This window comes from Stenella coeruleoalba (assembly GCF_951394435.1).
Source record: "Stenella coeruleoalba genome assembly, chromosome: 8".
In the NCBI taxonomy this organism is placed as follows: Eukaryota; Metazoa; Chordata; class Mammalia; order Artiodactyla; family Delphinidae; genus Stenella; species Stenella coeruleoalba.
Genome location: NC_137154.1, coordinates 83,522,864 through 83,547,816, shown reverse-complemented (window position 1 = coordinate 83,547,816; position 24,953 = coordinate 83,522,864). Strand labels below are relative to the sequence as shown.

Sequence of the window (24,953 nt, the reverse complement as noted above, 5' to 3'; positions counted from 1 at the left end):
TAGTGTCCTTCTTTGTCTCTTCTAATAGTCTTTATTTTAAAGTCTATTTTGTCTTATATGAGAATTGCTACTCCAGCTTTCTTTTGGTTTCCATTTGCGTGGAATATCTTTTTCCATCCCCTTACTTTCAGTCTGTATGTGTCTCTAGGTCTGAAGTGAGTCTCTTGTAGACAGCATATATATGGGTCTTGTTTTTGTATCCATTCAGCCAATCTGTGTCTTTTGGTGGGAGCATTTAGTCCATTTACATTTAAGGTAATTATCGATATGTATGTTCCTATTCCCATTTTCTAAATTGTTTTGGGTTCGTTATTGTAGGTCTTTTCCTTCTCTTGTGTTTCTTGCCTAGAGAAGTTCCTTTAGCATTTGTTGTAAAGCTGGTTTGGTGATGCTGAACTCTCTCAGCTTTTGCTTGTCTGTAAAGGTTTTAATTTCTCCATCAAATCTGAATGAGATCCTTGCTGGGTTGAGTAATCTTGGTTGCAGGTTTTTCTCCTTCATCACTTTAAATATGTCCTGCCACTCCCTTCTGGCTTGCAGAGTTTCTGCTGAAAGATCAGCCGTTAACCTTATGGGGATTCCCTTGTGTGTTATTTGTTGTTTTTCCCTTGCTGCTTTTAATATGCTTTCTTTGTATTTGATTTTTGACAGTTTGATTAATATGTGTCTTGGCGTATTTCTCCTTGGATTTATCCTGTATGGGACTCTCTGTGCTTCCTGGACTTGATTAACTATTTTCTTTCCCATATTAGGGAAGTTTTCAACTATAATCTCTTCAAATATTTTCTCAGTCCCTTTCTTTTTCTCTTCTTCTTCTGGAACCCCTATAATTTGAATGTTGGTGCGTTTAATGTTGTCCCAGAGGTCTCTGAGACTGTCCTCAGTTCTTTTCATTCTTTTTTCTGCTCTGCAGTAGTTATTTCCACTATTTTATCTTCCAGGTCACTTATCCGTTCTTCTGCCTCAGTTATTCTGCTATTGATCCAATCTTGATTATTTTTCATTTCATTTATTGTGTTGTTCATCGTTGTTTGTTTCATCTTTAGTTCTTCTAGGTCCTTGTTAAGTGTTTCTTGCATCTTGTCTATTCTATTTCCAAGATTTTGGATCATCTTTACTATCATTATTCTGAATTCTTTTTCAGGTAGACTGCCTATTTCCTCTTCATTTGTTAGGTCTCTTGGTTTTTTATCTTGCTCCTTCATCTGCGGTGTGTTTTTCTGTCTTCTCATTTTGCTTATCTTACTGTGTTTGGGGTCTCCTTTTTGCAGGCTGCAGGTTCGTAGTTCCCATTGTTTTTGGTGTCTGTCCCCAGTGGCTAAGGTTGGTTCAGTGGGTTTTGTAGGCTTCCTGGTGGAGGGGACTAGTGCCTGTGTTCTGATGGATGAGGCTGGATCTTGTCTTTCTGGTGGGCAGGTCCACGTGTGGTGGTGTGTTTTGGGGTGTCTGTGGACTTATTATGATTTTAGGCAGCCTCTCTGCTAATGGGTGGGGTTGTGTTCCTGTTTTGCTAGTTGTTTGGCATAGGGTGTCCAGCACTGTAGCTTGCTGGTTGTTGAGTGAAGCTGGGTGCTGGCGTTGAGATGGAGATCTCTGGGAGATTTTCGCCATTTGATATTATGTGGAGCTGGGAGGCCTCTTGTTGACCAGTGTCCTGAAGTTGGCTCTCCCACCTCAGAGGCACAGCACTGACTCCTGGCTGCAGCACCAAGAGCCTTTCATCCACATGGCTCAGAATAAAAGGGAGAAAAAGTAGAGAGAAAGAATTAGTAGAAGTAGGAAGAGAGAAAGAAAGGAAGGAAGGCAGGAAGAAAGAAGAAAAGAAGGAAAGAAAGAAAGACAGGGAGGGAGGGAGGGCGCGAGGGAGGGAGGGAGGGACGGTGGGAGGATGGAAGGAAGGAAGGAAGGAGGGAAGGAAGGAAAAAAGAAAGAAGATAAAGTAAAGTAAAATATAATAAAGTTATTAAATTAAAAAATAATTATTAAGAAAAAAATTTTTAAAAAAATGGACGGATAGAACCTTAGGACAAATGGTGGAAGCAAAGCTATACAGACAAAATCTCAAAGAGAAGCATAGGGCTTCCCTGGTGGCGCAGTGGTTGAGGGTCCGCCTGCCGATGCAGAGGACATGGGTTCGTGCCCCGGTCCGCGAGGATCCCACATGCCACGGAGCGGCTGGGTCTGTGAGCCATGGCCGCTGGGCCTGTGCGTCCGGAGCCTGTGCTCCGCAATGGGAGAGGCCACAGCAGTGAGGGGCCCGCGTACTGCTTAAAAAAAAAAAAAAAAAAAAGAGAAGCATACACATACATACTCAAAAAAAGAGGAAAAGGGGAAAAAATAAATCTTGCTCTCAAAGTCCACCTCCTCAATTTGGGATGATTCGTTGTCTAAAGGAGGGAAGGACGAAGGAAAGAAAGAAAGAGAGAAAGAAAGAAGATAAAATAAAGTTATTACAATCAATAATAATTATTAAGAAAAAAAACGAACGGATAGAACCCTAGGACAAATGGTGGAAGCAAAGCTATACAGACAAAATCTCACACAGAAGCGTACACATACACACGCACAAAAAGAGTAAAAGGGGAAAAATTCCTAAATCTTGCTCTCAAAGTTCACCTTCTCAATTTGGGATGATTCGTTGTCTATTCATATATTCCACAGATGCAGGGTACATCAAGTTGATTGTGGAGCTTTAATCCGCTGCTTCTGAGGCTGCTGGGAGAGATTTCACTTTCTCTTCTTTGTTCTCACAGCTCCCAGGGGCTCAGCTTTGGATTTGGCCCCGCCTCTGCGTATAGGTCGCTGGAGGGCGTCTGTTTTTCGCTCAGACAGGACGGGTTAAAGGAGCCGCTGATTCGGGGGCTCTGGCTCACTCAGGCCGCAGGGAGGGAGGGGCACGGAGAGCGGGGCGAGCCTGCGGCGGCAGAGGCCAGCGTGCCATTGCACCAGCCTGAGGCTCGCTGTTCGTTCTCCCAGGGAAGTTGTCCCTGGATCCCGGGACCCTGGCAGTGGCGGGCTGCACAGGCTCCCCGGAAGGGAGGTGTGGATGGTGACCTGTGCTCGCACACAGGCTTCTTGATGGCGGCAGCAGCAGCCTTAGCTTCTTATGCCCGTCTCTGGGGTCCGCGCTTTTAGCCGCGGCTCACGCCCCTCTCTGGAGCTCCTTTAAGCAGCGCTCTTAATCCCCTCTCCTCTTGCACCAGGAAACAAAGAGGGAAGAAAAAGTCTCTTGCCTCTTCGGCAGCTCCAGACCTTTTTCCGGACTCCCTCCCGGCTAGCCGTGGTGCACTAACCCCTTCAGGCTGTGTTCACGCTGCCAACCTCAGTCCTCTCCCTGCGCTCTGACCAAAGCCCGAGCCTCAGCTCGCAGCCCCGCCCATCCTGGCGGGTGAGCAGACAAGCCTCTCGGGCTGGTGAGTGCTGGTCGGCACTGATCCTCTGTGCAAGAATCTCCCTGCTTTGCCCTCCGCACCCCTGTTGCTGCGGTCTCCTCCGCGGCTCCGAAGCTTCCCCCCTCCGCCACCCGCAGTCTCCGCCCGTGAAGGGCTTCCTAGTGTGTGGAATCCTTTCCTCCTTCACAGCTCCCTCCCACTGGTGCAGGTCCCGTCCCTATTCTTTTGTCTCTGTTTTTTCTTTTGCCCTACCGAGGTACGTGAGGAGTTTCTTGCCTTTTGAGAGGTCTGAGGTCTTCTGCCAGCATTCAGTAGGTGTTCTGTAGGAGCTGTTCCACGTGTAGATGTATTTCTGGTGTATCTGTGGGGTGGAAGGTGATCTCCGCGTCTTACTCTTCCTCCATCTTCCCCTCGTCTCTTGTCCTCATTTCTTTTTATTCTTTTTTCTTTTTTCTGTTCAGCTTGAGTGATTTCCACTACTCTGTCTCCAGCTCGATAATCCATTTCTCTATATGTCATCTAATCTACTGATTCCGTCTACTGTATTTTTTATTTCAGTGGTCGTATTTTTCAGCTCTGTTTGTTTCTTCTTTATATTTTCTAACTCTTTGTTAAAAATTTCTAACTTCTCACTCTGTTCACCCAATCTTCTCCTGAGTTCTTTGATGAACTTTACAATCACTACCTTGAACTCTCTGTTGGGCAGATTGCTTATCTCCACTTTACTTAGTTCTTCTTCTGGGGTTTTTATCTTGTTCTTTCATTTGGAACATATTCCTCTGTCACCTCATTTTGCCTAATTTGCTGTTTTTATTTCTATGTATTTGTTGGGTTATATTTCTCAATCTCAGAGAAGTGATCTTACCTAGGAAGTGTCCTATGGGGCCCAGCAGCACACTGCCCTTTGGACACCAGATCTATATGCTCTAGGGGTGCCCTCTATGTGGACTGCATGGTTCCTTAAGTTGTGGCGGGCAGACTACTGTGGGCTGTCTGGTAGACATGGTTTGTACTTTAATTATATGGTTGATACTTTTCTAGATGTGTAGTCAACATATCTGATTCTTGATAAAGCAGTATCAACAACTTTAGTATAAAATTATGCTTTTTAAAAGTTTGCCGAGATCTTTCAGGCCTGGCACATTCCCTGTGAGTATGAAACCCACTTCTATAGGCAGATAACCTTGGTAGAGTGGGTCAAGCAGACAACTTGGCTTTAGAAGATTTAAGTCTCAGAAATAAATTTAACAAAAGATATACAACACGTATACTCTAAAAATCATGAAACGTTGGTAAGAGAAATTACAGAGCAAAATAAATGAAGAAATAGAGATGACATAATCATGGGTAGGGAACTTAATATTGTTAAGTTATCAGTTATTCCCAAATTGATCTAATGATTTAGTGTAATTCCAATCAGAATCTTAAAAGACTTTTTTTGTAGAAATTGATAAGCAGATTCTAAAATTTACCAGGAAACGTGAGTGATCAAGAATAATCCAGGGCTTCCCTGGTGGCGCAGTGGTTGAGAGTCCGCCTGCCGATGCAGGGGACAGGGGTTCGTGCCCCGGTCCGGGAAGGTCCGACATGCCGCGGAGCGGCTAGGCCCATGAGCCATGGCCTCTGAGCCTGCGCGTCTGGAGCCTGTGCTCCACAACGGGAGAGGCCACAACAGTGAGAGACCCACGTACTGCAAAAAAAAAGAATAATCCAAACAATCTTGAACATAAGAACAATGTTGCAGGATTTATTCTACCTTACGTTTAAGATTTACTGTATATAAAGCTACCTAATCAAAAGAGTGTAGTATTGTTGTACAGATAGACAAATAGACCAGTGGGACAGAATATATTCATAGATATGGTGTCAGTTGATTTTTGACAAAGATGGCAACACAAATCATTGTGGAAAGGAAAATTTTCAACAGATGGTGCTGGGACAATCAGAGCTCTATGTGGAAATAAAATGAGCCTTGATATACCTCACACCATTCACAAAAATTAATATGGGGTAGATCATAAATTTAAATGTAAAAACAAAAACTAGGAGATGTCTAGAAGAAAATACAAGAGGATACTTTTGCAGCTCTGGGGTAGGCAAAGTTTTTTTTTAGAAAGGTTTCAGAACACTGTAAAAGAAAAAGAAGACAAAATAACTGCATCAAAATTTAAAACTTCTGCTTATCAGAAGACAGCATTAAGAAAATGAAAAGCCAGGCTATACATGGGGGAAAAAGTATCCACAATACATATATCTAATAAAAGACTGGGTATAAGATTTGAACAGATCCTTTACCAGAAGGATCTATGAATGGCTAAAAAGCACATGAAAAGAAACAATATCATTTGTCATCAGAGAAATACAAATTATAACTGAAATTTCATATCACTTGCTACTTGCTAAAATGGCTAATATTTAAAACTTAGACAATACCAAGTGTTGGTGAGAATGTCAAGCAGCCTGAAACTCTCATATGTTGCTGGTGGGAGTGTAAAATTATGTGCAACCATCTTAGAAAACTGGTAGTTTCTTACACTATGACCCACCAATTTCAATCTTAGGTACTTTCCCAAGAGTAATAAAAGTATATATCTGAAAAAGATGTGTATAAGCTTTATTTGTAATAGTCCCAAACTAAGAATGCCAAATATCAATAAACAGGAGATTTAGGATAAATTATGGCATGTTCATATAATGAAATTTTACTCAGTGATTAAAGAAAAACAGTGAACTGCTGAAACACACAGCTACATGGCCAGATCTCAAAATTATGTTCAATGGACAAAGCCAGATACAAAATAGTGCCAACTATATATGAAATTCAAGAACAGGCAAAATTATACGGATAGAAATCAGAATAGTGGTTGCTTTGAGGGGGGCGGGGAAGACTGACTGGAAAAGGGCACGAGGGAATTTCCTTGGGTAATTGTCTTGATTGGGATGGTGGATACATGGTTGTGTGCATTTGTCAAAATTCATTGAACTGTACACTTAAGATATGTGCATTTCACCCTATAAAGTTAACTTTGAAAAGGCCATATTTTCTTACTAAATGATTCCTTTTTCCCGTTCAAAAATTTGATCTTATTTCCAAGATTCCCTTTAAACTTTCTTATAATCTACAATGGCTTGTACTTTTCTCTCTTTAGTTTTCAATCTTTGTTTTACTTATTTTATCTGTTAATCATATACTTTTTTGTTCCATTATCTGTTGTTTTCTGATGATGTCCTTGACTTGCAGCTAGATTTCACTTACTAAGAAAGATATATTAGAAATTCCAGTGATAATTATGTATTTGTCTGTTTCTCCTTTTAGATTTTGTTTTCACTTTTTGCTTTATATATTTTGAGGCTGTGCTATTAGTTAGATGCATACAAATATATAGGGTTTTTACATAATATTTTTCTGTTGGATTGACCCTGTTATCATTATGAAATGTTCCTTTTTATCTCTATTAACACTTATTGCCTTAAAGTCTACTTTGTCTGATTAGTATAGCTATACCACATTTCTTTTGGTTTTGCTAGGTATATGCAAAATATTTGTTTTTTGTATGTTGTATCTTTTTTTTCTATCATTTTCAACCATTCTCTGTCCTTATTTATAAGGTGTGTCTCTTGTAATCAGCACATAGTTGGATTTTTAGAAACATCCAATCTGAAATTCTTTGTTCTTTAATTGGATTTAAAGTCCTTTTACATTTAACATTACTGATAATTGGATTTAACTTTACTATCTATTTGTTTCCTCTTTGTTCCATCTGTTTCGTGTTTTTTCTTCCTTGGCATTGGTATTAATTAAGCATTTGTTATTTTTCTACTTTTCCCCCTTGCATAGTTTGTTAGCTGTAAATGATTACCCTGGAGCTAATTTCCTAAGAGACAAAGACTTCTATTTCTTTGATTTTTTTCCACAATGCTTAGCAATTCAGGGAATCCAATAGATATTTGCAATAAATTCTTCTAGATTTACTCTATTCGCTTAATATTTTTAAAGGACATGAAATATTTTTCTGAATACAGTGTTAAATAAACTAATTTGACTGTTGTTTTTAGAATCACACCCAGAAAATTTGATACTGTTCAAGCGTCCAGGGGTCACAAAAGTGGAATTATCACTGGAGATGTTGAAGACTTAACTTTAAGCAAGAGGGGAATACGGACATCATTTACCTTTAGGAAAGTGAGGCAAACACCTTGTAATTGTAGTAAGTATATAATTTTCGTCCTCCTGTAAAATGGAGTAAATCTACTATGAAAATCTTTTAAAGTCCCATAAGAACTGAGAAGAGCTTTGTCTTAACTTCTCTAATGGCATTTCCTGTGTTCTGCCTTGTATTGTACTGACATATACTTTTCTTAACCACCCCCGTGGTTAGGTTTATAGTCCTTGAGGGCAGGGACTGCATCTTACTCATCTTTATTTTCCTCAAACATAGTGCTTGAGCATAGTTGGATTCTAAATGAATATTTTATTTATTATAGTCATGGTTAAGAATACTACAGTTTGGGGGCATTAAAATATCACTTGTAGGGGCTTCCCTGGTGGCGCAGTGGTTGAGAGTCTGCCTGCCAGTGCAGGGGGCATGGGTTCGTGCCCCAGTCCGGGAAGATCCCACATGCTACGGAGCGGCTGGGCCCATGAGCCATGGCCACTGAGCCTGCACGTCCAGAGCCTGTGTTCCACAACAGGAGAGGCCACAACAGTGAGAGGCCTGCGTACCGCAAAAAAAAAAAAAAAAAAAGGTCACTGCACGGTGGGGAAAAAAATAAATAAATAAAATATCACTTGTACAAGAATAAGTTTTTTTGGAAACAGCTTGTCACATTTCTCAATTACTTCTCATTAACTTAACAGGGAAGTTGGAAATGACAAACTGTTCTATAGTAAGTGGATAACTTTAGGGGGATAAACAGTGTTTGTTTTAGTCAGTTTGGAAAGGAGTGCTCAAAAACTTGTCAAGGATGCTGTTCTGAATTGTCTGTATAAGTGCATCATGACCTGTATTTCTTGGACTCAAATAAAAACCCCTTGTGTTTTATAAATAATATTTTACAATAACAGTGATGTTATGAGCTTTTTACATCCTGGTGGTTTCAGTTATAGGTGGTATCTTAGCAGGAGCTTTTGGATTTAGTCATCTTAAAAACATTTTAAATTAAAAATCTTTATTATATGTATAAGATATTATTCTGTTAGGAAACTTGGACTCTTCATATTTGATAACTTCGTGTTAGTGAAGCTTAAAATAGGTTTTAACAGGTTTTTGTTTCTTTTGCTAAAAATGTCACTAAGGACTTAAAAACAAAATTTTTTTATCAATTAAAAAATATTTATTTAGTATTTGATGAACATCTAACACTGCCAGTAGCTTTACAATGTATAGAAAAATAAAGCATGGCTCTTGTTCTCAAGGAACTTGAAATTTAGTAGAAGAGACAAGTTAGTTTTCTTATGCAAATGTTTTTTTGTTATGGGCATTAATTTAAGGGTTGCTATAAGAAGCTCTGATTATATATTCAGTTTACAGATTTTTTAAAAGTTCAAGGCCATCTTTTGGATACTTTTGGTCAAAATTTGTGGATTTAAGTGATCCTCCTTTTACATAACTGAGATGTTCCTAATTTCCAAGAGAATAAAATTTTTAGCAAGACCAGCTTAAGATAATTGTAATGTATATTGTAGTGTAATTGTAATTCTGATGTAACCAACATAATGTAACCCATCTGTTTCCACATGTATGTTTTAGAGCTCTCAAGCTTTCTGGGGCTACCCTTTTCTTAAATGTCTACATAAAGTGTTTAGAGCTTCACTTTACACATTAGTAGGGACTAGATAGTTCCACTCCCATTCAAAGTTTGGAATCTTCTAGTTATATTTAGGGAAAATTCCTGAAGCCATCAATTCTTTGCTGCCACATGCTTTCTAATTATTGCTAAGTCTTGTCTGTGGTTTCTCTGGGAACACTACTTCTTTCTTTATTCTCTAGTATACTACCCATAAAAAGATGTTGTGTGCCACAGACTGGCTGAAGACAAAGGGAAATTATAGCATAGCCAAGAAAAGGCAAGGACTCGAAATGAATATTAGACGTTATTGCAGAGAACAGGGAACACTTCAAAATTAATTTGAGACATTGTATCCTAAATTTCCTCTGTCATCTCCTCTACTTGCTGGTGTTCTCCTTAGGATTTGCTCATTCTATTGAAGGAGGCAACACAGTGTAGTCATTGAGAATGTGGATTCTGGAGTCTCCACTGCCTGGGTTCAAATCTTGACTCTATGACTTAACATCTTTGTCACTTTGGGATCATTATTTAATATTCCATGAGTCAGTTTCATCATCTGTAAAATGAATGTAATAATACCTATTCATAGTGTTACTGTGAGGATTGAGACAATATATGTAAACCGCTTCAAACAGTATTCATTAAATCTTGTGATTATTACCAAATCACACTTTGTTTCTAGGTCTGGTTCTTCTGAGAGTCCTAGGGTCCCCAGAACTCCTACCAAGACAAAAACCCTAAATCCTGTTAATTGCTAAATTTCTTCTGGTTACACCAGGCCCATCAAGATGCTTTCCTGAATAAGAGGACCCTTAATCCCAAGATAAAATAGGCATCTGCATTATAAGGCATGCAGAATTACAGTCATATTTTGTTTCAAATGGATTTACCCCTTCTTGTATTAGACCCCTCACATACATAATTGGACTTGCTAGGTAAGAACTACTTTTTTTAACTGATAAATCAGAGCCTATTTAACCCTAGTCATCAAACGTGGATTGATTTGCTTTTTCTTTTGAGAAAACAATCATACCTTATGAATCATTTGGATAAAAATAATGGTTTAGCGACTTCCCTGGTGGTCCAGTGGTTAAGACTCTGTGCTTCCAATGCAGGGGGCGTGGGTTCAATCCCAGGTCAGGGAACTAAGCTCCCACATGCCACGTGGTGCAGCCAAAAAATAAATTAAAAAAACAAACAAGTAAATGGTTTATATTGCTTTCTTTTATTCATTAGGTTACCCTTTGGTCTGTGACAGCCAGATGAAGGAGGCTTCCACATCATTTCCAGAGAGTGATAAAGAAGCCTCACAACTGGAGCAAGAATATGTCCATCAAGTTTACGAAGAAATTGCTAGACACTTTAGCAGCACGAGACATACCCCTTGGCCACACATCGTGGAGTTTTTGAAAGCTTTGCCAAGTGGTTCATTAGTTGCTGATATTGGATGTGGAAATGGAAAATATCTTGGCATCAATAAGGAGTTATATATGGCAAGTAATTGTTGCTTCTGGCTTTCTTTTTGCTTTATTTGTAAGGGTTATTATCCCTTCGTCATGATATAATGCTGTGTTTTTAGGTCACTGCAGAAAATTGTAACCAACAGGTTGAAAATTAATGAACACTCCCATTCTTTTTTATTCCTCTAGAAATTTATGGGCATGCCATTATTTGCAGTTTTTTTTTTTTTTTTTTGGTCCCTTCAGATTTTGCTTTCTAAGATTATTTTATCAGTAAAACTGTCTTATATTTATAAAACTCTTTACAGGTTATAAAGGATTTTTATAGAAACCATTTTCTTTCCTAGTTCCTTGTAAGTATGAGAAGTATAAAGCAGATATTTTCGTCCATCTTTTATAAATGAAGAAACTGAGGCTCACAGAGGTTATATTACTTCCTTGGTGTTATATTATTAGAGGATGTAACTGGAACTTGAACCCATGCCTTATGACTCCAAATCTAGTGTTCTTTTACTCATAATAGAAAAAAAAAAAGGTTAGTATTTATTGTTGTCTTACTGTTGAGAAAATTAAACCTCAAGTAGATTAAAAATTTGACCAAGGTTATAGTGCTAGACCTAGGACTTGAACCCACTTCTCTCTGATGCCAAAGTTTCTGTTTTCAGTTGTTATAATTTCTTTTTCTAATGGATCACTTTTTTCTCTGCTGTGCTAAGAAGTAGGAAGTTCTCCCTGCATTAGTGCATTGTTGTAAGTACTTGTGTCAACACTGCTCTGTGAGGACTGGAGCTTCCCTTTCTCAAGATTAGGGGAGGAAGGACTAGAGTAAGGGGAGTATATAAGGAGAATGAGAGCAGTCTACCTTCATGGGCTGTTGTAGTATGTCAGATTGCTTGTAATCTTTATTTTAACCTCATCCTAGATATTGTACACCGACATGAAGAAAGAACAGTACTACTGCAATTGAGGAAATGTAGACTTTGTGCATTAAGAGGCAGATGAAAGAATCGCTTTTCATCAAGAGAAGACAAGTATTCATATATTGTCATCCTGTTTACAATTAAATTTTAGTTTATAAAGAGTAAGGTCTAGTGAATTAAGTTTGTTCATGTTGAAGAGGAAATAGGTTTTAGATTTGTCACAACTCTAACCACAGCTTAAAGTATATCTTCTGATGTTTTAATCTTAAGGTACTATCCAAAAATGTTTCTCAGGAAGCTCTGCTTTTACACTTTCTTGATGATAACCTGTGGCTATGTCTAGTCAGGTATCAATTGTGACAGTGAAACTAGGTTGAAGTCAAACACACTGACTTAGTCATATGATAATATTATCCTGTTACAGTTAAGAAAAATGATTTCTTGATAAACTGAACCAAAAACCTGAAGCTGATTCAAGAAGGAATATATTCAGAAGAAATAGAAAATCATAAGTGTACTCACTCTCCATAATCTACATTCATTTTATCAGTGGCAGTCTGCATGTGTTCTTTCCTGTCTGCTCTTTCTGGAACCTACTGCCATTGTCTGACCTGTAGGGAAGGCTCAGTAGGTGTGGTTCAATGAATGAATGAAAACTACTTGTCTGGGTTGGAGTTATGGTTTTCATTATACAAGAAATGGAATTATGTATGGTAAAAGAAAAAACTACTTTTTTAAGCTGCTGAGGCTCCAACCTGGATGGAGCAATGATACTTGAGTGTATTTTGAACAGCCATCTTTGAGCATGAAAATATGTGCATTTCTTGACATTCATGAGAGGATGTGACCTGAGACATTCATTCTGGGTATTCAAATGTATATCTAAGATAGTCTCAGAATTTAAAAAATTATTAGTATCACTATTTTATATAATTTCCTTTACAGAGTATATTTTAAAAATACTAGCTGGGGCTCTCATGGAAATAGTTTTATAAACAACTATTCATTTCTCTTAGAAGTAAATGTGGTGAATCTGTTCTTATCTGATCTGAGTTATGCATGAGCTTGTTCTTCTGCTCTTTAATTCAAAATTTCTATATTCTAACTAAGAAACATTTCTTATTTAGACTCCATAATTCCTAGCATCAGCATTAGCTGTTGGCTTTATTTTCAGAGTTAAATTTTATAAGAAAGATTTTATACCTTCAAGAAACTTATTGCCTTTATAACCGTACCAATAATAGATGAGATGTGCATACCCAGAGCTTGGTCTAGCTTATTCACTACATGATGTTCTGTGCATTGATTTTAGAGTACCTTCAGTCTGAATGTGTTTCTTAGATAAATACTTAACTTAAAAACAAGACCTGTATATATGCTGTCTATAAGAGACCCACTTCAGACCTAGGGACACATAAAGACTGAAAGTGAGGGGATGGCACAAGATATTCCATGCAAACGTAAATCAAAAGAAAGCTGGAGTAGCAATTCTCATATCAGACAAAAAAGACTTTAAAATAAAGACTATTACAAGAGACAAAGAAGGACACTACATAATGATTAAGGGATCGATCCAAGAAGATACAAAAATTGTAAATATGCTCCCAACATAGGAGCACCTCACTACATGACAAATGCTAACAGCCATAAAAGGGGAAATCGACAGTAACACAATCATAGTAGGGGACTTTAACACCCCACTTTCACCAATGGACAGATCATCCAAAATGAAAATAAATAAGGAAACGAGCTTTAAATGATACATTAAACAAGATGGACTTAATTGATATTTATAGGACATTCCATCCAAAAACAACAGAATACACTTTCTTCTCAAGCGCTCATGAAACATTCAACAGGATAGATCATATCTTGGGTCACAAATCAAGCCTTGGTAAATTTAAGAAAATTGAAATCATATCAAGTATCCTTTCCCACCACAATTCTATGAGACTAGATTAGGAAAAAATCTGTAGAAAATACAAACACATGGAGGCTAAACAATACACTACTAAATAACCAAGAGATCACTGAAGAAATCAAAGAGGAAATCAAAAAAGAAACAAGTGACAATGAAAACACGACAACCCAAAACCTATGGGATGCAGCAAAAGCAGTTCTAAGAGGGAAGTTTATAGCAATACAATCCTACCTCAGGAAACAAGAAACATCTCAAATAAATAATCTAACCTTACACCTAAAACAATTAGAGAGAGAAGAAAAAAAAAACCCAAAGTTTGCAGAAAGAAAGAAATCATAAAGAACAGATTAGAAATAAATGAAAAAGAAATGAAGGAAACAATAGCAAAGATTAATAAAATTAAAAACTGGTTCTTTGAGAAGATAAACAAAATTGATAAACCATTAGACAGACTCATCAAGAAAAAAAGGGAAAAGACTCAAATCAACAGAATTAGAAATGAAAAAGGAGAAGTAACACCTGACACTGCAGAAATAAAAAGGATCATGAGAGATTACTTGCAAGCAACTGTATGCCAATAAAATGGACAACCTGAAAGAAATGGACAAAGTCTTAGAAAAGCACAACCTTCTGAGACTGAACCAGGAAGGAATAGAAAATACAAATAGACCAATCACAAGCACTGAAATTGAGACTGTGATTAAAAATCTTCCAACAAACAAAAGTCGAGGACCAGAAGGCTTCACAGACGAATTCTATCAAACATTTAGAGAAGAGCTAACACCTATTCTTCTCAAACTCTTCCAAAATATAGCAGAGGGAGGAACACTCCCAAACTCATTCTGAGAGGCCACCATCAACCTGATAACAAAAGCAGACAAAGATGTCACAAAGAAAGAAAACTACAGGCCAATATCACTGATGAAAATAGATGCAAAATTCCTCAACAAAATACTAGCAAACAGAATCTAACAGCACATTAAAAGGATCATACACCATAGTCAAATGGGGTTTATCCCAGGGATGCCAGGATACTTCAGTAAATACAAATCAATCAATGTGATAAACCATATTAACAAATTGAAGGAGAAAAACCATATAATCATCTCAATAGGTAAAGAAAAAGCTTTCGACAAAATTCAACACCCATTTATGATAAATCCTTTATCAGTTGCTTCGTTTGCAAATATTTTCTCCCATTCTGAGGGTTATCTTTTCGTCTTGTTTATGTTTTCCTTTGCTGTGCAAAAGCTTTTAAGTTTCATTAGGTCCCATTGGTTTCTTTTTGTTTTTATTTCCATTTCTCTAGGAGATGTGTCAAAAACGATCTTGCTGTGATTTATGTCAAAGTGTGTTCTTCCTATCTTTTCTTCTAAGAGTTTTATCTTACATTTAGGTCCTTAATCCATTTTGAGTTTATTTTTGTGTATGCTGTTAGAAAGAGTTCTAATTGCATTCTTTTATATGTAGCTGTCCAGTTTTCCCAGCACCACTTGTTGAAGTGGCTGTCTTTTCTCCATTGTATATTCTTGCCTCCTTTATCAAAGTTAAGGTGACCATATGTAAATGGGTTTATCTCTGGGCTTTCTATCCTGTTCCATTGATCTGTATTTCTGTTTTTGTGCCATTACCATACTGTCTTGATTATTGTAGCTTTGTAGTATAGTCTGAAGTCAGGGAGCCTGATTCCTCCAGTTCCGTTTTTCTTTCTCAAGATTGCTTTGGCTATTGGGGTCTTTTGTGTTTCCATACAAATTTTGAAATTTTTTTTTTTTTTTTTGCGGTACGTGGGCCTCTCACTATTGTGGCCTCTCCCGTTGTGAAGCACAGGCTCCGGATGCGCAGGCTTAGTTGCCATGGCTCATGGGCCCAGCCGCTCCGCGGCATGTGGGATCTTCCCAGACCAGGGCATGAACCCGTGTCGCCTGCATCAGTAGGTGGACTCTCAACCACTGCACCACCAGGGAAGCCCTAAATTTTGAAATTTTTTGTTCTAATTCTGTGGAAAATGCCATTGGTAGTTTGATAGGGATTGCATTGAATCTGTATATTGTTTTGGGTAGTATAGTCATTTTCACAGTGTTGATTCTTCCCATACAAAAATATGGTATATCTCTCTGTATCATCTTTAATTTATTTCACCAGTGTCTTACAGTTTTCTGCATACTGGTCTTTGTCTCCTTAGGTAGGTTTATTCCTAGGTATTTTATTCTTTTTGTTGCAATGGTAAATGGGAGTGTTCCCTTAATTTCTCTTTCAGATTTTTCATCATTAGTGTATAGGAATGCAAGAGATCTCTGCATTAATTTTGTATCCTGCTACTTTACCAAATTCATTGATTAGCTCTATTAGTTTTCTGGTAGCATCTTTAGGATTCTCTATGTATAGTATCATGTCATCTGCAAACAGTGACAGCTTTACTTTTTCTTTTCTGATTTGGATTCCTTTTATTTCTTTTTCTTCTCTGATTGCTGTGGCTAAAACTTCCAAAACTATGTTAAATAATAGTGTTGAGAGTGGATAACCTTTCCTTGTTGTTGATCTTAGAGGAAATGGTTTCAGTCTTTCACCATTGAGAATGATGTTGGCTGTGGGTTTGTCATATATGGCCTCTGTTATGTTGAGGTAAGTTCCCTCTATGCCTACTTTCTTGAGAGTTTTTATCATAAATGGGTGTTGAGTTTTGTTGAAAGCTTTTTCTACATCTATTGAGATTATCATATGGTTTTTATTCTTCAGTTTGTTGGTATGGTGTATCACACTGATTGATTTGCGGATATTGAAAAATCCTTGCATTCCTGGGATAAATCCCACTTGAACATGGTATATGATCCTTTTACTGTGTTGTTGAATTTTGATTGCTAGTATTTTGTTGAGGATTTCTGCGCTTATGTTCAGCAGTGATATTGGCCTCTAAGTTTCTTTTTTTGCGGTATCTTTGTGTGGTTTTGGTATCAGGGTGATTGTGACCTCATAGAATGAGGTTGGGTATGTTCCTTCCTCTGCAATGTTTGGAAATAGTTTCAGAAGCATAGATGTTAACTCTTCTCTAAATGTTTGATAGAATTCGCCTGTGAAGCCATCTGGTCCTGGACTTTTGTTTTTGGGGAGCTTTTAATCATAGTTTCAATTTCATTACTTGTCATTGGTCTGTTCATATTTTCTATTTCTTCCTGTTTCAGTCTTGGGAGATTGTACCTTTTAAAGAATTCGTTCATTTCTTCTAAGTCGTCCATTTTATTGGCATATAGTTGCTTGTAGTAGTCTCTTATGGTCCTTTGTATTTCTGTGGTGTCAGTTGTAACTTCTTTTTCATTTCTAATTTTATTGATTTGAGTCCTCTCCTTTTTTTCTTGATGAGTCTGGATAAAGGTTTATCAATTTTGTTTATATTTTCAAGAACCTTTCCTTCCTCTTTTGTTCTGCTTTGTGATTTGATGACTGTCTTTAGTGTTGTGTTTGGATTGCTTTTTCTTTTGTGTGTGTGTATGTATTGTAGCCTTTTGGCTTGTGGTTACTTTGAGATTTTGATATAGCAGTCTATATGTATATATACAAGATTATTTTAAGTTGGTGGTCTCTTAATTTCCAATGCATTTCCAATATCCTGCATTTGTACTCTCCTCACAGTTGCTGGTTTTCGATATCATATTTGCGTGTGGATGATTTCCTACCTTTATTGTATGTTTGCCTTTACCAGTGAGCTTTCCCATTTGTTATTTTGTTTTTAATTGTGGCCTTTTCTTTTCTGCCTAGAGATGTTCCTTTAGCATTTGTTGTAAAACTGGTCTGGTGGTGCAGAATTTTCTTAGCTTTTGCTTGTCTGTAAAGCTTTTGATTTCTCTGTCAAGTCTGAATGGGGGCCTTGATGGGTAGAATATTCTTGTTTGTAGGTTTTTCCCTTTCATCACTTTAAATATATTGTGCCACTCCTTTCTGGCTTGCAGAGTTTCTGCTGAAAAATCATCTGTAACTTTATGTGGATTCCCTTGTATGTTATTTTTTGCTTTTCCATTGTTGCTTTTAATATTTTCTCTTTGTCTTGAATTTTCGTCAAGTAGATTAATGTGTGTCTCAGCATTTTCCTCCTTGGGTTTATCCTGTATGGGACTCTCTGCACTTCCTGTACTTGGGTGATGTTTTCCTTTCCCGTGTCAGGGAAGTTTTCAGCTATTATCTCTTCCATAATTTTGTCAGGTCCTTTCTCTCTCTCTTCTCCTTCTGGAACCCCTATAATGCAAATGTTGATACATTTAATGTTGTCCCAGAGGTCTCTTACATTGTCCTCATTTATTTTCATTCTTTTTTCTTTATTCTGTTCCATGGCAGTGATTCCACCATTCTGTCTTTCCAGTCGCTTATCTGTTCTTTTGCCTCATTTATTCTGCTATCGATTCCTTCTAGTGTATTTTTCATTTTACTTATCGTATTGTTCACCTCTGTTTGTTCTTTATATCTTTGTTGAATATTTCTAGTATCTTCTCAGTCTGTGCCTCCATTCTTTTCCCCAGATTTTGGATCATCTTTACTATCATTACTCTGAATTCTTTTCCAGGTAGATTGCCTGTCTCCACTTTACTTAGTTATTCTTCTAGGGTTTTATCTTTCCCTTTGTGTTGAACATATTTCTCTGTCATCTCACTTTGTCTAACTTTCTGTGTTTGCAGTTTCTGTTCTACAGGCTGCAGGATTGTAGATTGCAGGCTGCAGGCTGCAGGTTGCAGTATTATAGGTGGGTGAGGCTAGTCTAGAGGGTTGTGCAGGCTTCCTGGTCAGCAGGACTGGTGCCTGCCCACTGGTGGGTGGAGCTGGGCCTTGTCCCTCTGGTGGGCAGGGCCATGTCAAGGATGTGTTTAGAGGTGGCTGTGGGCTCAGGAAGAGTTTTGGCAGGCTGTCTGCTGATGGGCGGGGCTGTGTCCCCTCCTTGTTGGTTGTTTGGCCTGAGGCATCCCAGCACTGGAGCCTACAGGCTGTTGGGTGGTGCCAGGTCTTGGTATCAAAATGGCGGCCTCCAGGAGATCTCACACCAATGAGTACTCCGTTACCTCTACCTCTGCCACCAGTGTTTTTATTCCCACAGTGAACCACAGCCGCCACCCCACCCCACCCCTCCAGGATACATTCCAAGACCAGCAGGTAGTTCTGGCCAAGCTCCTATGAAGTCTCTGAGTCCCTGGGTCTCGGTGTGCGTGAAACTTTGTGTGCACCCTCCAAGAGTGGAGTTTCTGTTTCCCCGAGTCCTGTGGAGTTCCTGCAGTCAAACCCTGCTGGCCTTCAAAGCCAAATGCTCTGGGGGTTCCTCCTTCCAACACCAGGCCCTTAGACTGGGGAGCCTGACATGGGGCTCAGAACTCTCACTCCCGTGGGAGAAACTTTGTGATGAATTTTCCAGTTTGTGGGTCACCCACCCGCAGGAATGGGGTTTGATTGTGCTGCAAATGTGCCCCTCCTACTGTCTCGTTGTGGCTTCTTCTTTGTCCTTGGATGTAGAATATCTTTTTTGTTGCTTTTTGTTCAGCAGTTAGTTGCAATTTTGATGTTTTCTTGAGAGGACTTTAGTGTTTTTGTGAGAGGAGGTGAGCTCAAGTCCTTCTACTCCACCATCTTGTTTCCACCACTGTCAAGAGTTAAGTACATTTATATAAAGAATCTGCTTTAACATATGGTGGGTATTCTTTAAAGGCAATTTCATTAGCCTGTTTACCTTTTTCCATATTTTGGATTATTTTCTTAGGATAAATTTTTTGAAGAATGATTATTGGATGAAAAATTGTGAACATTTTTATCTTTCTTAAAAAATGGTTTGTCAGGGCTTCCCTAGTGGCACAGCGGGTGAGAGTCCGCCTGCTGATGCAGGGGACACGGGTTCATGCCCTGGTCCGGGAAGATCCCACATGCCGCGGAGCGACTAGGCCCGTGAGCCATGGCTGCTGAGCCTACGCTTCTGGAGCCTGTGCTCCGCAACGGGAGAGGCCACAACAGTGAGAGGCCTGCGTACTGCAAAAAAAAAAAAATGGTTTGCCAAATGGCTTTTTAAAATTGGCCTAGCCAATTTGTACTGTCAACAACACTTTATGACAGGAAGTTGTATCACAGTGCTATCACTGTGGTATACTTTGGTTTTAAAATATTTTTGATACTTTAATAGGAGAAAAGTTAAACCTTGTTTAGTTTGATTACTAAGTTGGATACTTTTTCATTTTTACCAGTACTTCCAGAATTTCATATTTAATATTATGTTGAAGACTTTAAAAATTATATAGAAGTATAAAGTATACATTTTAAGCCCAACCAATATGTGTTTTTATTGTCATTCATCTCCATCCCACATACAGAAATATGTAGCTTTACATGAGTCCCTTACCATTAATGAGTATTTATACATAAGCTATTTTCTGTCCTGTTTTTGACATTATGTAGCATTATTAGGGAGAATTTCAAATATCTGGTACTATCCTTGGTATAAAAACTTAAGGGAATTTAAAAATAGAAAGGGAAGAGAAGAAAATACTGTTGATTTGACTATAGTATTTGGAAGACTCAGGCAAAATAAGTGAAAGGTGAAAGTACTGAGCCAGGTATGAGTCAGGACTACATTAGACCTGGTACTTTATGACTAAAATTGCCCCTGATTTCATTTGTTGGTGAAAAGGAGTGCTCTGTACAAATAATTGTAAGAGTCTGGCAGGAAGAAGAAGGAAATTTTCTCTAGTTTTTGTTCGGTTGCTCTTCTCCTTGTTCTGTTTTATCTGTGATCCTCAGATAATAACTCTCCTCCTCTGAGTAACTGTCAAGCTCTATCTCTGGGGATAGGCACATTGGATTTCTTCTTGTTGACTTTTAGCAAGGTAATAGTTGGGCATACTTGAAACTTCTGTTTCCATGAACTGAATTTTATTGTAATAAAACCTGGCAAAGACCAAAATATAATATACATATTGTTTGAGTGGTACTGTCATCTTGATATTGTGACTATTGGCATAAGATATGGAAGAAAATAAATAAGAGTAATAGCCAGTTATATATCTTATACAGGTAAAGGGAGCAATTAAGTGGGAATTGTGCCACTGTTGTTATTAATGGGCCCTTAGTACTTTTCCATCTTAAAATTATACCAAAATGATATTGCTATACTTTACCTCTAGCTTGGTACCTTTTATTATACCTCAGATATTAATGCAGCTGTGGGCTGGAATACCGAAGCTATTTAATATTTATTAGAAACTGAGCAAATTCATATTAGGTATGATTGGCATGGCAGTGTGACTTAATAAGAATTGTTTTGACATGAAGATTCATATCTTTATTCTCAGATGGACTGAGGGAACCCTGATCCCTTAGCAATGATCAATGCTTACTTATAGCAAAAATTCAAATGAACCTGAGGTGGCTACTTCTGTTAGATGAAATCTACTTATACATATCTTTTCTCTCTTGTAGAGATTGGGTTAAGAAGAAATATCTGGAGATAATTATTAGTGATTTAACATTCTTTAAGCTCCTCCTATTCCTCCCTCAATTTATATGTGCACATTGCATGTGCTTGTGTGTGCTCTCTGTCTCTGTCTTTGTTCCTGTCTCTCTCTATATATGGTATTTTTAGAACTAAACAGCAAAACTGTGTACAAAAACAACAACAAAACTAGAGAGCATATAGGCAGTCCTAGCCCACAAATACTTACCACAGAACCAGACATATGCATAAGGCATGTTAGGCCTCAGCTGCTTGGGGAGATGAAAGGATGCTGCCAGCTGCCTTCAGTATTATCATTCCCATAGAATGGTTTGGTTATGCCAAAAGGTTTAATTCAATAGCATTTTACAAATTTTGAATTCAGGTATTTAGCAGAACAAGACTCAATGGCTTTAAAAAATGAAATAAATTATTTAACTTTATTTGGGAAGATTTTATTTTATGATGGTGCAAGTAATACATAGAGAAAAGTATAAAGGAGAAGGAAAAAAAATAAGCCATCCTCCTGATATCTGGGTCATTACTGAATAGTTTATATACTAATAAGAGATACCTTAGAACCTCTTTATTTGTAGCTTCCCCCAAAAGACTAAATGTCTATGTTTATGCGATAATTTCCATTTTAAAATGTGTGATATTGGACTTCCCTGGTGGTCCAGTGGTTAAGACTCTGCACTTCCACTGCAGGGGGTGTGGGTTTGATCCCTGGTCAGGGAACTAAGATCCCACATGCCGTGTGGCGCAGAATATAAGATACGATAAGGTATAAAATAAAATAAAGTGTGATATTACAAAAAGATCAAGATTCTGGGTCGTGATTAATTAGATGCCAATTAGGACCTCCCATTTCCACCAATGTTATTTTTATTCTAGTTATTTTGTTTCCATTCACTAATTTGAATTGTTTGATACCTGTTAAGGTAATAAATGCTGCCCTGTAAATTATATAAGCTGACTTTGTACTGGTTGTAAGAACCTATAATATCATGGTCTTAGACCCTTTCACAATGAATATGAAATCTGTCTAATAACTTTATGACATTTAAACAAGTTGTTCTGAAATTCTTTCTTTATCTGTTATAGATTGGCTGTGATCGTAGCCAAAACCTTGTGGACATTTGTAGAGAGAAGCATTATCAGGCCTTTGTCTGTGATGCTTTGGCAGTACCAGTCCGCAGTGGGTCTTGTGATGCTTGCATCTCCATTGCTGTTATTCACCATTTTGCTACAGCAGTAAGTATTGTCTTTCTTGCTCCAAGAACTTGTAACTAAGTGGCAGGAAATGTTCATGGATTTTACTGATTTGGACCCCATTTTAGCTTTTCCTTTCTTTCCATTCTCTTTTCTTGTCAGTTTACTGCAGTTTTTAAAGAAAGCCTGTGGAATGGAGATGAGTTACATGGGAGCTGTGATTACTTAAACAGAGGTCTGATGAGACTATGCATTTATTGCTGCACATCTCTGCCTTTTTCCTACCTGAGTCTTACTCATCTTTAAATGTCTTCCTCAAACCCACAGAGTCGCAGAATTTAGCTGTAAGAGACTTTAAGAGATCATCAGCTCTAAGCCTCTTGAGTATTCTCTCTGTCTCCTCAGCCTCTGAGCTTCTTCTTTATTTCCGTTTCCCATTTTGCTTTCTCGGCTCTCACTCTCATTCCTGACATCTGAGTCTCATGTTCTTCCCATTCTATTTTTCTTCTTTTCCTGTTCTTTTCTTCAAAACTCAGGTATTTATATGGTAGTAGTATGCTGATGCTTTTAATTAGTCACTCTGCTTCTAATTTTAAAATAAGTGAATTTAATATTTTATATTTTTCTTATAGGAAAAAAAATCTTATTATTCCTAGGTGTTACTCGTTTCCCCCAATCTAAGCAATAACATTATAGATCCCTTTGTGCTGGAATTCCTGGCAGTTTCAATATATCTTATGATCTCAACTGAATTTCAAACAAAGCAGAAAAGCCTCTATGCCTCTGTATTATTATCAGAAAGAAAAAAAAAGTTTTCCCCTTTTATCAACCATTTTTTTCCTCTCAATTGCAGAGCAAAATTCTCCTTTTTCCCCCCTTTTTTTTAACTATAAGATTTGTTTCATGTTTGATTTTCTGTACTGTCCATCTTAATTGAAAATAGTCCTATAGTCAGTTATATTTTCCTGTTTCCTCTCTGTATCTCTTTCTCATTGATAAATGGCAATATGGTTTTTTGTTGTTTTTTTGTTTTAACTAGGAGCGTAGAGTGGCAGCTCTCCAAGAACTTGTTCGACTCCTAAGACCTGGTGGGAAGGCACTCATCTATGTTTGGGCAATGGAACAAGAATATAATAATAATAAGTCCAAGTATCTTAGAGAAAACAGAATTAGCCAAGAAAAGAAAGAGGAAATCAGCAATGATACATCAGTGCAAGAGTTGCTTGTGAAGCAGATGCCTGATGTGGGCAATCACGATTCAGCACCTTCTGTTCCCTCCATTAATGACTTTCAGGATAGAGGATATAATTCAAGGAAAGTTACTAATTCCAAGTTGCCTATTCACACTAATAGGACTTCTTTTCATTCTCAAGACTTACTGGTTCCCTGGCACCTTAAGGAAAATCCTGGTAAGGGCAAGTCTATTGAGCCATTTGGACCATTAGGATCCCATGACCCAGGTCCTGTGTTTCATCGTTACTACCATGTGTTCTGTGAGGGAGAAATGGAAGCTGCCTGCCAGACTTTGAGTAATATCAGCATACTGCAAAGCTACTATGATCAGGGGAACTGGTGTGTGATTCTTCAAAAGGTCTGATCATCTCTATGAACATATATACAGTGAATAAATGTTCAGCTTTTTTTAAAAAAAAAGGAGATTAAATTACCTGTATTATTAGTTAAAGAGAAACCGTGAGGAAAAGTATCAAAGGAGAGTGCCTGAGAGAAATTGTAAGTAGAGATTAGTTAGGAAATATTCGATCTTCTACTATTGCTGACATCATTTAATCCATAAATGTAGGCTTCTCCTATAGGGAGTAACAGGGATGGTTTTTAAAAGTGATTGAAGTAGTTTGTGAAATATTTGGGATCCTAGGGTAAGAGCACAGCATTTTAAAGATAAACTTTTGTTATAAAGTGTTACTAAATGAACTAAATCGTATAGAATCTTAGTGAAGTAATCACATAACATTTTATCAATAATAAAGAAAATATTCCTGTTCAGTAGAAAATTGTCTGAAGTTTTATCTGTGATTGTTAGCTCTGTAAAATCATAGATGATAACCACTCTGTCACTACACCTTACTAGCACAGGGCTTGACACATAGTAGGTACTCAGTAAAATTTTAGTCAATTGGATAGTACCCATATATTAATATAGGAACTTTCATCCAGTAAATACTTATTGAACCTCTACTCTGTACCAGTTACTATTTTAAGTTCTGGAAGGGGAACAGTGAACAAGAAAAAAACAAAGTCCATGCCCTCATGGAGCTTACATTCTAGAAGGAAAGACAGACAATAAGCAAACAGATACAGGTGATAAATGCTATGGAAAAAAATTAAAACAGAGGGTTTCACGTGAGAACAAAAGGTTATTTTTAAAGGGCTGAAATAACTACTAATCCTGACTATAGTTATTACCAAGAGTTAATTGGTATTCCTAATGCATTGGTCTGGATGCTAAAGGCAACCCAAATATGCTCTTTTTTTTTTTTTTTTTGGCTGAGTGGCATGTAGGATCTTAGTTCCCCGACCAGGGATCAAATCCTCGCCCCCTTAACCACTGGACTGCCAAGGAAGTCCCAGCAAATATGCTCTTTTTTCTTTAAATTGTTTTTTATAAATTTATTTATTCATTTATTTAATTTTTGGCTGCATTGGGTCTTCGCTGCTGCATGCCGGTTTTCTCTAGTTGCTGAGAGCAGGGGCTACTCTATTGCAGTACACGGGTTTCTCATTGCGGTGGCTTCTCTTGTTGTGGAGCACGGGCTCTAGGTGCACAGGCTTCAGTAGTTGTGGCTT

The 24,953-nt window shown here is 37.8% G+C and overlaps 1 protein-coding gene across 1 annotated transcript in view; it reads left to right on the top strand.

Annotated features, from left to right (window-relative positions):
* Positions 1 to 24,102, top strand: part of ALKBH8 (alkB homolog 8, tRNA methyltransferase) — a 70,739-nt gene extending 46,637 nt beyond the window's left edge. The window contains exons 9-12 of the mRNA XM_079929658.1: positions 7,449 to 7,600; positions 10,419 to 10,675; positions 22,041 to 22,190; positions 23,188 to 24,102. Of these exons, the coding sequence (XP_079785784.1) occupies positions 7,449 to 7,600; positions 10,419 to 10,675; positions 22,041 to 22,190; positions 23,188 to 23,745 (1,117 nt within the window). The 3' untranslated portion in view covers positions 23,746 to 24,102. The remainder of the gene's footprint in view (positions 1 to 7,448; positions 7,601 to 10,418; positions 10,676 to 22,040; positions 22,191 to 23,187) is intronic.
* The last annotated feature ends 851 nt before the right edge of the window (positions 24,103 to 24,953 follow it).